The 14,532-nt window shown below is 40.9% G+C and overlaps 1 protein-coding gene across 1 annotated transcript in view; it reads right to left on the bottom strand.

Annotated features, from left to right (window-relative positions):
* itpr2 (inositol 1,4,5-trisphosphate receptor, type 2) overlaps positions 1-14,532 on the bottom strand; it is a 60,601-nt gene that overhangs the window by 1,875 nt on the left and 44,194 nt on the right. The window contains exons 49-56 of the mRNA XM_063479925.1: positions 13,454-13,629; positions 13,190-13,354; positions 12,927-13,110; positions 11,062-11,148; positions 10,114-10,235; positions 9,834-9,999; positions 9,581-9,741; positions 726-887 (exon numbers count right to left, since the gene is read on the bottom strand). Coding sequence (XP_063335995.1) covers positions 726-887; positions 9,581-9,741; positions 9,834-9,999; positions 10,114-10,235; positions 11,062-11,148; positions 12,927-13,110; positions 13,190-13,354; positions 13,454-13,629 — 1,223 coding nt within the window. The remainder of the gene's footprint in view (positions 1-725; positions 888-9,580; positions 9,742-9,833; positions 10,000-10,113; positions 10,236-11,061; positions 11,149-12,926; positions 13,111-13,189; positions 13,355-13,453; positions 13,630-14,532) is intronic.

Raw genomic sequence — 14,532 nt, 5'->3', positions numbered from 1 at the left:
TGACTCCTTATTAGTCAGAATAGAACCGGCAAACTTAGATTAGAATAGGTCCGCCTGCAGCTGACGCAAAACAGATTCAAAGATAATGCCTTGCCATCTTTGTTCAACCGCACTGTAATAAAAGACATATTGAGCTGTTACTGGGGGTTACATGAGAGATCCCAGCTCACAGGGAGATGTTACCAACTTTACTGCTTGCAGAGGTCGACAGTAGCTGTTCTCTTTTTTTTTGTTTTTGTTTTTATTTTTTTAGTGGAGTGTTATTCTGCCCCAGTAGGAGCTGTTTTCACACATTAGGCAGAAGTGGAACAAGGACAGGCCTGTGACTGGAATCACATGCAGAGGAGGCAGGTGATGAGAGTGATCAGTCACACTGCAGCAGCGGTGCTAGTCATCCAAACAGCCAGAGGCTCACTGGCGGCTCTCAGTCGTGTCGACTGCTGACGTGATAGTCACCTGTCGTGCTGCGTTCAGTAGCAGAATCCATCTGCATGAATAAACTGAGAGCATAGGGACTCTGCTAAAGCTATATCTTTGACGTGACCTCCTCCCCTGTTGGTGATACGAGGAGTCATGTGACGTGGACTTCACAGCACATGCGTGGCAGTCAGCTACCGAACAAGACGCAGTTTTACTTTGTGCTATTAAGCAGTTACAAATAGCACAATGCTCAGAAGAGACCTTTTCCACAAGAGCATGAAAAATGGCCTGAAGTAGCATTCTACCTGTTCTTTGAGCTCAGCCAGCTGGCCTGAGAGCTGAGCCACCAGATTGGCAGTGTTCTCCAGTTTCTCCTGCAGAGACCGCATCTCATTCTGCTCGTTGTCTCCCTCGCTGCTCACCAGAGACATGGCTCTCATACGAGGGAACCAGTCCAAGTTCTTCTCCTGGAGGAAAGGGGGAGAGAGATGGGATGTATGAGAAACGGAGAGAAAGGTGAAAAGAATAAACGCCTGAAATAAAGCTGACTCAATAGGTCAGAGAGATGGAAGCAACAGTATGTTGGCACACACGCAAGATTTGCATACACACGTCAGGAGCATTACAGTGCTGAAGCCAGACTGCAGGAGGAGAGTAAACACAGAGGTAGTGGTAAGTGAAGACAGGCGTGGAGGTTTAATATTAATCATTTAATCAGAATGGAAGCTGCTCTCCGTTTTGCACCTGACAGTGTAAATTTTTCTAAGCACCATTGCTGTCTCTTGGATACAGCAGATAGCAATAATACACTAAATGAACAGTAACTGGCATTTCAATTCTCACCCACTCCATAAGCACACTGTTGATGCACACAGGAGATGAGTCACTGTCGTCTATCAAGAACACAACTGGGAGTATAGTGTTACTTATGCGCTCGCGCGCGCGTGTGTGGTCACATGCAAAACGTGGATGTTTATTTTCTGTTTTTCTAACAGCGCAGCAGCAGCAGAGCAAACACTCTGCAGCAACGGTATAAGAAAACATTGAGCATGCAAACCTATAGAATTATGTAAAGCGTGACTGTGTTTGTCTCTGCTCTGTGTGGGTGTGTGTGCTGTTCATTTGCTACTGCATGGATATGTACACAGCAAGGTGTGAGCGAGCGTGTGTGTTTTACAACACGCGTGGCTCTTGTGCAACGCTGAAAGTGAGATAGGTTTCACAGCGACAGACTGCCATCGGCTTATCTTATGTAATATTCTTTAGCCAGTTCTTCTGATAAAAATTACTTAAAAGGTGATGAGAGTGGGATTTGACTGGCACCACATTAAGTCCGGTAGGAGGAGTGAGGTATTCTCCTTATATAAGAATAGACCGCAGGGATAGAAAGACCGATCATAGTGCGAGACGCTGAGGACAAAGAAGAGGGCATGCCGTCTCAGGGTGGACGGGATGTGGAGTGTGTCGGTTATTTGTTTGCATTTCCTCATGTGATGTTTAACCATTCTGCTAGGTGAAACATTCATATCGTGAGTTTACTGCTTTGTCCATTCCTCATCAATAATACTAATGGAAACTCTCAGAAAAAGTTCATATCAGTTTTATATATGCTCGCAGTGTCAGATTTTTAACATTCAAACTCTGAAAAACTGTTGTGAATTTGACAGTGGGCTACAAAATACAAATTTCTACTATACAGACTGGAATCATAATAATAGCACTGGGAATACATGAGAAACTCCAGGAACCGAGTAAATTAGAGTTACTTTGTTACCCAAATCATAGATGAATGAAGTAATTTCAGTTTAACATGCACATGCACTCACCAGAGACTATTAGTTTTACCTTGCTAGTACCATGATTGGTATGACAGCATCACACAGTTGGTGCAGATTTGTTGGCCACTCATCCATGATGAGAATTTTACCACATCCCAAAAGGTGCTCTATTGGATTCAGATCTGGCAACTGTGAAAGCCATCCAAGTACAGCAGACTAATTGTCGTGATGAAGAAACCAAAGCTTTTGTGAACTTTGGCCCCAATTTTCTGTTCCAATTCTGACAGGAGTGGCACCCGGTGTGGTCTTCAGCTGTTGTAGCCTTTCTGCTTCAAGGTTCAGGCTCAGAGATGCTCTTCTGCATACCTTGGTTTTGTTGATGGGTTATTTGAGTTACCGGTACCTTCCTATCAGCTCAAAGCAATCTACCATTCTCCTCTAATCTGGCAATAATAAGGCATTTTCAACTAAAGAACAACCAATCTTAGCATATTACTTTACAGATGGTTTTGTGGGAAAATCCCAATAGATCATTATTTTGTGAAATACTCAGACCAGCCTGTTTGAACATGGAATTATTTTTGGTGCCAAAGTCCCTAAAATCACCTTTCTTCCCCATTCTGATGCTCAGTTTGAACTTCAGCAGGTTGTCTTGGCCATGTCTGCATGTCTAATTGCTCACTGGATATTTAGCAAGCAGCTGAAAAGGTGGAGCTAACAAAGTGGCCACTGAGTGTGTACACACACACACACACACACACACACACACACACACACACAGTAAGTAAAAGCATAATATATCCACTTTAAGAGATGCACCAAACAAGCTGTTGAACAAACAAGAACAATTGTACCTACTGAAGTGGCCAGTGATGTTATAAATTTTCATTTAAACTCAGCATTTTGCTAGGCTTTAGCTCACGCCAACATGAAGTATTAAAATTGTCACATTTAACTGATGTTATTATATAAAATCAAAACGACAGCGCCTCATCTGAGGGTTAGAAACAGAGAAAAGGGCCTGGTGAAGAATGGAACTGGAGAAAACTGATCAAGTACACATATTACTAAACCTTGTTTTAAACCCAGTTTGAGTCTCTTTCACTGAAGTAGATTTGTGATTAGGTGCCATTTAGTTGTGTTATCACATAAGCAGACCCTCTTCACAGAATGTCAGCTTTTATTTTAAATGAGAGGCGACAGCCACTTTGAGTAACATCACTTATCTGAATCATTGTTAGCAGGTCAGTTTAAGTTGTCAGGTTACAGTTTGCTCTATTGGCCATTTTGCAGATGTACATCTGAGTCAAATCACTCTGTAAATAAAAGGGTCCTTTCACTCCTTTACTGTACTTTGTTTTCTATTCCTATTTTTTCTTTTAATCAGAATAGTATGTTCACTACTCAATACTGTAAAGTATGAATTAAGTCATTCTATAAGAGCTTGACTGAAGATCTTTTCTAATTTAGGCTTCTGGCATCACAGGAGACATAAAATTAAAAAAGAAAAAAAAACAGCAAAAGCTGTGAGAGCTCAGAGACAAAGCTCCAACATCTGAGGACCATCTAAAGCTCACTCTTAACAGCCGGATTAAAAAAACCCTCAAAAATGTGAACATAATATCATTTTGTATGTGAAGTCCCTCATGATGGCTGAAGCATTGTTTAATTAAAGAGATAAAGTTAAACAGTGACTGTATAGAATCTAAATCCCACCAATGTCTTGTTGCTCTTTATTAGACTGTACAGTAATCCACTGTGGGCTATGCTGCACTGTCTCAATGAGTCAGGCTTTAGTGTCGCTTCATTGATCAATTTAAACACATAACTGAGCGTGAATTTACAGACATTCATGTGCTTCTCACTCTGCTGTCGTCACCAGACCAGTGTGTGTTTATTTCACCCCGTACGGGTACATACTATACTGCAATCTGTAATATACTCCAGAAAAGTCAGGCTACTGATATAAAAGTGTGGGAACAACCTTAGATGTCACCAATGGCAAACACTGTATAATCAAATATCATCAACGCTAAAAGGTTCCAACCACTGTCTCATTGTTTTTTTTTTCCTTTTTAAAAACCCAGGCTTAAATCATAGGTTTTAATCATGAACAATAATGCTATCCATGTAATTCTACAGGATTCATCAAACTTCCTGACATATCTGAAGGTATTAGACATGCTGTAAGCATGGAAACAGACATTTCTATACATACAGTACAATAAAAGGACATATTCATTAAAACAGTGCAGCCTACTGGGTAAAATTAGTAGTTGAGAGTAGCTGGTTAGCTAAAACCATCTTTCTAAAAATTTATTTTTAATTTAAAATATCTGTGCAGTCTTGCTTTACTTGCTTTGCTTTAATTATCAATTAAGTATGCAGCACATAATTATTAAAGTGCTATGAAATATGTTTTTTGTATTATGTGTCACAACTCCATGGATTCTCTACCCTACATGCTTGACTTTGATCAGTGAGGTTAAAATAATGGAGTTCAGCCTGAATGATGTAGCTGCACAACACGTCCTTGTGATCAGCAGCCACAGAAGAGTGTGAAAGTATACAATGACACAGCACACAACAGTGCACCAGACAAGCATACACATATCACAAGTATCTGACACACACACACACACACACACACACGTTCTTGACTGGGACATAAAAAAAAATTTTTAAATTTTTTTTAAAAAAAGCACAGCAGTACTCCATCTCATTAAGCAAATTCTAACCTCTATCCTCACTTTACATCACAAATGCCGGCCCTTCGTTTGCTTCTTTTATTAAAGGCAATGCGTTGCATGTGTGTTATATCAGAAATGAAGGGTTCATGATGTGACAGTGACTGTGTACGTGTGTGTGTGTGTGTGTGTGTGTACACGTGTGTGTGAGTGTGTGTGCGTGCGCGTGTGAGAGAGAGAGAGAGAGAGAGAGGGAGACAGAGAAAAAAAAGGGACAGGGGAGCACGTGCCAGGCAGGGCTGAGCTATTAGCAGGCCACTTGAGATGGGTTATGTAACGCTGTGGCTGCTGCAGTACTTGCTGGGCCTGTAGTCGCTGTCATAATTTTACACACAAACACCCGCACACTGATTCACATCCACATGCACAACACCGTCAGAACAGTCACAGTGTAACAAGATCCTACTTTTTTTTGTGTGTGTGCTTTGCACCACATCACTTTATCCTACCAGATGAAATCATTAGTCAGGAGCTGTTTGTGTGTGCCTGCATGCATGTGTGTTTGAGGTCATCAGGTTACAGCTCTGTTCCATCACTGGGAGGGCAGTTTAGTTCGTACAGCAGCTGCTGCCAGTTTTACCCTAAAACTGTAGTGAAGTAGCGGAGAATAGAGTTTAAAAAAAAAAAAAGATCCAATCAGTGAACTGGCACCAGCAGTATTTCTACCTGAACATCACATCAAGCACAACTCTATGTTGGGATGTGGAGAACACAAACGGTGCAAGCTGCTGCAGACATCTGCATCATGGACTAGCACTTCTCTCCAATTCAGCTGCTCTTTTACAGCTTACGTCAAAACAGCGACGCTTTCTCTTATCAAGACTAAGTTACTATGTGTGAGCAAGTGAGCAATTTAATACAACACTTTAAGATGACGGGGCAGAGAAGAGACAGACTTGTTTAAAAAACAAAAAAGCAACAACGAAAAAAAAAACCCAGGAACCCTAATCAAGGCAGTGCAGTCTGAAACATGAGTCCCATTATGGCCTAGCAGAGCAGTTTATTGCATTTTTTGATTAGACCCTTACTGTCTGGTAAATGCTCACACAACTTGTGCATCTTCTGTTCAAAAAAATAAATCCAACATAAGATGAGTTAAAAAGCTGAAGTTAAGGTAAAGTAAGCAAACAACTAATACCCTAAACATATACCAAACTTAAACTTAATGAATATCAGAAGCTGAATGCATCAGACAGAAAAACTATTTCTGGAGATTTTAAAAACACGTAAAACTCTGCTTTCAGTTCCCTGTGCAACCTGCACATAGGTGAAACCTGCACCACCTGCACTCTGACTGCAGCACAACCTCTTTATATTTATTCTGACATGGTGGTAGGATTTTATATGAAAGATTGCAGTAAAGCACACAAGCGCTGCACAAACAAACTGTACGCAACAGGCTGTTTGTTTAGTTATCCACGTGTGTGCGCATGTGAGTGTGTGGGTTCTGCAACACTTAAGAGGTGTTAATATGTAAAACCCAAAAGAAGTTAGAAGTTCATTTTAAAAAAAAAAAAGGTGATTCTTTGCAAATCAATTTATTCACAATAATATTAATAATAGCTCATTCTGAATTTTATGGCAGCAACACGTCTCAAAGTTCGCATAGGGGCAACGAGATGCTGGACTAGAAAGTGGTACTAAGTAGAAAGAGGTGGAGGAACATGCAGCTGAATTTCTCAGAAGTAAAGATGGGTAAAGGTTCACCTATGTGCAAAAAACTGCATCTAAAAACTGTGGAACAGTTTCAGAATAATGTTCCTGAATGTAAAATTGCAAAGATTTTGAACATCTCATGACCTACAATCAAAGGTTTTTTCAAAATCTCTGTGTAAACGTCTGGATTCCTGTGATCTTTAGGCCCTCTGGTGTCAGTGCACTGAAAACAGGCCTAAACTCTGTCAAGGAAATCACCATACAGCCTCAGAAATACTTTAGTTCATGGTGTCATCCACAAATGCAGGTTAAAGAAAAAAGAAGAAGCCAAATGCAAACATGATCCAGAAATTCTGTTGCCTTCTCTGCGCCAAAGCTCATTTAAAATCGTCTGACGTAAAGTGGAAAACTGTGTTCTGTGATCGGACAGATCGATATTTGAAATTCTTTTTAAAGAGAGCAGGACCATCTGATGGTACGGGGGTGCATTAGTACCTATGGAATTGGCAGCTTGCACATCTGCAAAGGCACCATCAATACTGAAAGGCATCCAGCATACAGTTTTAAGAGGAACAAATGCAGATGATGTTGTTGTCAGAAAAAGCCTTACATATTTTTGCATATTTCAGCAATAAAACATACTGTAGCTATTGAAACAGCATGGCTTCGTAGTAGAAGAGCCAGGTGCTGGACTGGCCTGCCTGCCTTGAAAACATTTGGTGTGTCATGAAAAGAAAAATACGACAGACGGCCCAGGACTGTTGAGCCGTTAGAATCCAGTATCAGACAGGAATGGGACAGCGTTCCTCTCCGAAAATTCCAGCACCCAGTCTCCTCAGTTCCTAAATCTTCACAGGCTCTTGTTAAAAGAAAAAGGTTGCTGTGTGTGTGCAAATTCAAAATTGGCTCGTGTTTCTTCAAATGGTGCATTTTCTTAGCCTAAACATTTGATGTGTTTTCCATTTTCTGTTGAGAATAAATTAAGGGTTTCTGAGATTTTGGGTTTTTTTTAAGTACAATTTACACAGTGTCCTCACTTTTTTTTTTTTTTTTAAATTGGGTTTGTAAATTCCTGACTCATCATTGCATCATCACCCAGCAATACCTTGGCCTGGCATCAGAGAACCGACCTGTTGGAAGACCTGCTGATGCATATTAATTCAACGTCTATCACCTGTTTGTTATGCAAATTGTTCATTATAATGCCACCATTCTTATGCCCATCACGGCTGAATGTTAATCACAAAATGTGCCATTGTGCTCCAAGGCTTCATTTGAATCCATTAACCTAACAGCAACACCTTTAGTTGCCCTTACATCCTTCAACTTCTTGTCTGTGTGTCAGTGCGGCAAGTTGGTACATTGATGATAATAGGCCTGGACTGGGTTTAATTACTATTTAACCACACTGTGTCCCTGCAGGTTAGGAGCTCAGTATAGTGAGGACTACCTGAGTGTAGAACCCCATCTCTCTCCAGCAGCGAGGGGAAAGGAGAATAAATTGGGATGCCTGGCACAGGCCTAGAGGCTCAGTCTCATTTTTTGATCACTCGTCTGCTGTAGAGGATCACGCTTCTATAGCACACTGTGCAAGTCTGCTAACTAAAGAGGCTGTGCATCTTTAAGGCTCTAACACGAAGACATCTGTATGCTCATCTGCTTGGTGCAGCTTGCCAACAAAATATGAATTAGGGGGTGAAATGAATGTGTTTGTTTGTCCATATGTTCCTGGAATAATAAGGAGGCTTGGGTGTGTTTATGTACCACCTTAAAAATAGTGCAGTCTCAAATTCCTAAATCTTTACACTGCTGTATGTCTCTTAAACGTGATCTGTATAAAGAGAATTAAGCTATTTTGATCAGACAACAGCTTGTGAGATGTACCTGTTAAAGTGGATCTATTACGCTTTGACTTAGTGTATACGCACACACACACAATAAGTGGCCACTTTGTTAGGTACATCCAAAAAATGGCTGATTAACAAGCAGCCAATCACATGGCAGCAATTCAGTACATTCAAGCATGTAGATGTGTTCAAGACAACACGTTCAAACTGAATATCAGAAAGAGGAAGAAAGCTGATATAAGTGACTGAGCATGGCATGGTTATTGGTGCCATACAGATTGGTCTGAGTATTTCAGAGAAAGCTGCTCACACTCACACACAGAAAAAAAAAAAAACATGGATCCATCCTGCCTTATATCATCCATTCAGGCTTCCGGTGGTGGTGTAATGGTGTGAGGATGTTTTCTTGGCACACTTTGAACCCTTTAGTACCAACTAAGAATGGTTTAAACACTAATGTAACCCTAAACACCAAAGCCTAACCGAGTACAGTTGTTGACCATGACCATCCCTTTATGATCCACAGTAAATGTGTGATGCTATCATGTCAATATGGACCAAAATCTCTAAGCAATGTCTCCAGCATCCTTTTGAATGTATGCAATGAAGAATCAAGGCAGTTCTGAAGGCAATAGGGGGTCCAACACAGTACTAGCAAAGTGTAATTAATTGTGCGTGTTCATATTAAAGCTGGCCAAAGTTTCAGATAAGGTTAGCATATGAGGACGAGTAGAAATGATCCCTCTGAGCTGCTCTGTTTTTTCTACTCGTCACTGTAAAAGATCAGAAAGAGTGTGTTCGCTTAGCATCGTCATCTCAGACACAGAGCTCCGGCTGTGAGCACAGCAGCCCCAACTGCTTGCTGCTCAAACCTTCTTTTTACGAGAAGCTTTCAGTCAAGCTTTTTAAGCTCACTTAAAAAGTTTGTTTTACAAAGTCGGTGAACTGACACGCTGCACCAAAGCCCAGCATAATATAAATAAGAATAATAAATGTTTAGTAGATTCTGAGAATAAAAATATGGATGTGTAAATGAGCATAATGGGTCACACTTAAAGAACATAAATCTGCATTACAAAGATACACTGTAACCATTTCCTGTGTATAGTGTGTATATATTTGGCCTACTTACTGCAATCATTTTGTTTACGTAGCTCTCAGGGCCAGTGTACTCGGTTGGATCCTTCACTCTCACCAGAACCATGAAGTAAAGGTAGTGCCACATGTTGTGTTCAGACTTGATATGCTCCTCAAAGGACACCGTTTTGTTATCAAATTTGTCTCTTTCCAACCCTGCAAGACATTAGCTCTGTTATGAATTCTACCTTAGACCATTTTGTCTATCATAGGAAGGCTAGCTATACCACAAAGCTGTCTGTACACACCACAGATGAAACAACTGGTTTTGAGGATTTCCTCCTTCCTCTGTTTCTCACTCCTCAGGTCTGCAAAGGTGTCAATGATAACACCAAAGATGAGGTTGAGAACGATGATGATGACAACAAAGAAAAACAGAAGGTCGTAAACCACTCGAGCTGCAAATAGTGGCTCCTGGAAACATGGAAGAAACGCAGAGTTTTATTTCAGGTTTTCCTTCAGACAGAACACACAATGAGAAAATGCCATTTTTCTGTATTCCCTGTATTCTTTTTAGGCTTGTCCTACCTCTTTGGAGGGTCTCCTGAGAATATCTCCCACACCACCTCCATTACGCAGGCCCTGGTTCAATACAGTGATTATACACATGAGCAGAGTGTCGCACACCCGCTCGGTCCCATCATCTTCATCTAACAAGATGAAAACACAGAGGAAAAACGTGATGGAAGAAATGGAGAGAGAGAGAGAGAGACACAGAAAACCTATAAAAAGGGAGATTTTATCAAGAGGAGCTTTGGTGTGTAATCGGATAAATGTGCACCTTTAAATTTGTGTTACATCTGGTATGAAATTACACAAGATTGGACTGACACGCAATACTGTTGTTCTTTAAAAGTTCTTCTTAAAAGGTGCTTCCCTTTTCCATCATTACATTCTGCTCATTTGATAGGTTGTTTTTATTAATCTCACAGTAAGAATATTTGATTTTTATATTAGTCTTAATTTTATTAAACTGAGCTAGAAGAGTTGAAGAAGATTTTAGTTCATGAAATGAAAACAACATTCAAAAACAATTTGACCTAATTCAGATAAAAGTGTGACTCAGCTGACGCTGACAAGTGACTGATAATAAAACACCTCCAACTCCTACTGTAAATGAATAAAGCCACGCACAGCATGACTGCTGAGGAGAAAGAAGAGGTGAAGGATGTGGCTGAGATCACGTGTGTGCCCTTATGGCGCAGGTGATCCGTGGAGACGAAGGAGAACAAACAGGAGTAGGAGTCACCCCCTGCCTCATCAAGTTTCTTTGTGTGCACAAACTCAGTGTGTGTGCATGCGTGCGTGCTTATGTCTCAGTATGTGTGTTAGTAACCTTTCAGGAAGTGATTACTGCTGGAAAGGTCACATACACGCCCACCACCCCAGTCAAAACACAAAATCTTAAAACTTATCCACTCAGTGACTTCCACGATGGGTAGGACATATTCAGTTTAATTTAACCCCAAAACCTACCAGGAACAGATGTGGGTGTAGAAGCAGGGCATCTCTCACTCAAACATGAGCCTGCAACCTCGCTGTTACTCAATAAATCCCTTTTTCCTAAAAGAACAACAAAAACATGGGAAGTTTGCGTCAGTGACAACAGCACTAAAAATTTCCATATGAAAGGCGACGATTAAATTATACTGCATTAAACCTTCTTCCCGCTAATTCTCATCAGCGCTGGTAGAAATCAGCAAGAAAGATATAGTCAGACATTATGTAAACTGAGGCAGCAGCTGCTGGGTGGGCGGTGAAGTGTTGCTGAAAAAACCTGAGCAAATCATTTGCACATCGGCAAAGCCCCGAGCAGCAGAGGAGCCGCACCGCCTGAGCGTGATCTGCTTGGGCAGACAGGCAGAAGAAAGAACTGTGCATCTGGACCAGAGTGTCACCAAAAGAGCTTTTTACCATGAAAGTCTGGAGAACTGAGGGCAGGGCTGGGTGACAGGAGGTTTAGGAAGGAGAAGAAGACGACGACTTGGTGGGACAGGGGAGCGGGGGGGGTTTGAGGAGGGGTGCAGGGGTCGCAGCTCTAAGTTGGTAGGAGAGTGTAAAGGGTGCTCCCCAGCTCTGATGAAGCTCCCTCATGCCGTATCTCCACTCAGCCTTCAGCTAACATACAGAGAGGCGTGAGCCCAGCTGGTTACATAACCCACCACTGCTCGGCTGTGTCTGCTGTGCTCTATTCAGTAAAACACAGGATGGCGCGGCCACCAGGTTATGCAACAGGTGCACATGTGCTAGCAGGATGTCTTCCTGACCGTGGGTGCTGGAGCTCATTAACACTACCCACACTCTCCACAGTGTTTTCAAAACATGTGTCTGGGTATATAAATATATATATATATATATGGCTATGTTCGACAATTTCTATGGGGAGATTATACACAAGAAAATGCTGATTTGAACATTGTAATTAAGAAATTATAGATCAGATCAAAAGTGAAGGGAAAAAATGAACTCGCTGGATCAACCAGCATCCAGCAACTCCAAAATGTGAACAACTTTGTATGGCCATTAACTGCCTACACATCATACCACAGGACCAGAAGAGGTGTGAAGTCTGAAACTCATCAATTTACATTACGTTCTACGATTTACACAAATTCAGAAAACGGAAACACAGCTCACTAACAATTCACAGATGTTCACGGCTGGAAAAGATTAAAAAAGAAGAGCAAACTTGTTTCAGGTCAACTAAGGCTAACTTTCACAAAAGATAACAGAAAAACATACTGAGAGAGAGCGCAAAGCACAACTACAATCCAGTCTGGAGAATGAACAAAACTTATGATCCTTACACAGTATAGACTTGAAATGAAGTTAAGAGAGATAATACATATCCCCAGATAGGGGCGTTGCAATTACTGCACATACTACTAGAAGATTTGATCTTTTTTACATTGTAGAAATTATTATTTATTTATTTGTTTAAACATGGATCCATCAGTGCATTTTTAAAGGTTTTTAAGTATGACACATTCATTGGAAAGGCCAGGTATAAGTACTATGACTAAAATAGATGTGGCATTCTTGCGACTGATTTCTGTTGCATCAAATTTCTTGCAGTTACATCTGAAGATGTTGAACACCACCCATGTCTCACTCAGTGTTTTTTCTGTTTTCCTCATAAAAGTGGAAGTGAAACTCTCAATATTTGGTGTAGTTTTTTTTTTTTTAAATATCACACTAGACTGGTGATAAACATAAGCAGTGTTTTTGAAGCATTATTTTCAAATGGCAATATCAAAGGATAGCTTAAAGCCCAAGGGATTTACGACAGGGAGAAGACCACAGTAATGACTTGGTGTACTTTAAAAGTTAAAGTTTCTGACCTGGTGAAGGAAGGCGGTCCACCTCCATGCGGAAGTCGTCTTTGAGGAAGAGGAAGCCGATGATGGAGAAAAAGTAAACGAGAAAAACGGCCAGAACCGCTGTCAAAAAAATGGAGCGGCCATTTCTCGTCACACTCTTTATCACATTGAGCAGCGTCTCCTCTCGGATCACCAGGTCGAACAGCTGCAAAAGGAGATCGTCATTTGTGAGCCATCAGCAAACATTCGGAGAACACGGTCACAAATCAAACGAGCTCCCTTACCAAAAAGCTGTAGAAGAACTCATGAACAAAGAGGCCCAGGACGCAGATGATGGCATACCACAAATGGTAGATAAAGAGCATGTCCATCACGACTGCTTTGTAGCCTCGAGTGAACGTCCCCTGGTTCCCCACAAAACTTACAAGAAACACCAACTTGTTGAAAAGCTGAAAATGGAATAAAAACAAAACTCAGGGACAAAAAAACTTGTGTGTGAAGAGGCAAGAACAGACACATTCTTCAAAAACAAGCCTTTGTTCACTTACATTGACAGCACCGAGCAAAAGCAGCGCAGGGCCGAGGCCCATTGTGTAGATGGCACGGAGAATAAGGGAGACCAGGAAGAACCCGATGCCTATTGGTTTAGGTAAGACGGGAAGCAGTGCGGTGAAGACTCCCAATGCCACCCACAGTAAGATATTCCAGAATGGGGATAATGTGCCTGTGTGGAAGAATAAACAATCGAACAAGGCACAAAACATCAATGCTTTAAAGCACAACATCCCTCTAATGAATTATTTATCTGAGCTAAGAGCTTAACTTAGGAAAGAGTCAAAGGAAACACTTTAAAATGTCAAACAGCCATCCATGGGGACAGCATCAGTCAAAACAACCAACTCTTCTGCAGCTCACTGAGTAAATCAGCAGAGTGATGCTCATGGGTCTTTTGGAAACTGCAAAGTGCTGACAATTTATTGAGGAAGTATTTATCAGAAAGCCATCTTTAACACTTCTGTACGCCACAGGAACCACGTGTACAGTAGGTTTACATTTCAGCGAATTACACCAAAGCAAACCAGCAAATACAGCAAGTTCTAGTAACATTTCGCAAAACCTAAAATCGGGTAATCTAACATTGCACGTAAAGAAATGGATTTTAAAGAGTAAAATAGGATGATTATTGGGTGATTTAACTTCATCTGATTAATTAGGTCTCAGGCTGACGCCAGGCTGAGGGCAATGACATGAAGTCGTATCAACATACCAATAAAAACGATTAAAGTCCAAGTTGTCCCACCTCAAAACGATATCATGATGACGTGTGAAGGATTTCCTTTAAGCACATTTTGTACACACCTACTGCTTCTTATCCGATTAGATACTGTATGTTAGATAAATCACCAGTGTTCGTGGGACTCTGAGTGACCAAGGTGTTTAAATAAATGCAGCATCACGTGTCACAGAACACGCATTTTCAGTCATAAAAAGAAAGCAATAATCATTAATAATTAACATTCCAAAAAAAAGAGAATTGTTATAGACTTACTTTACTTGAAAATTAATACATTCAAAGTGTTCTTCCATAGGTTTTAAAAATGATTAAAACTGCATGATAAAACAGCTG

This window comes from Pelmatolapia mariae, linkage group LG7 (assembly GCF_036321145.2).
Source record: "Pelmatolapia mariae isolate MD_Pm_ZW linkage group LG7, Pm_UMD_F_2, whole genome shotgun sequence".
Taxonomy (NCBI): domain Eukaryota; kingdom Metazoa; phylum Chordata; class Actinopteri; order Cichliformes; family Cichlidae; genus Pelmatolapia; species Pelmatolapia mariae.
The sequence above is the reverse complement of the archived record's forward strand: the minus strand, read 5'-3'. Positions and strand labels throughout refer to the sequence as shown.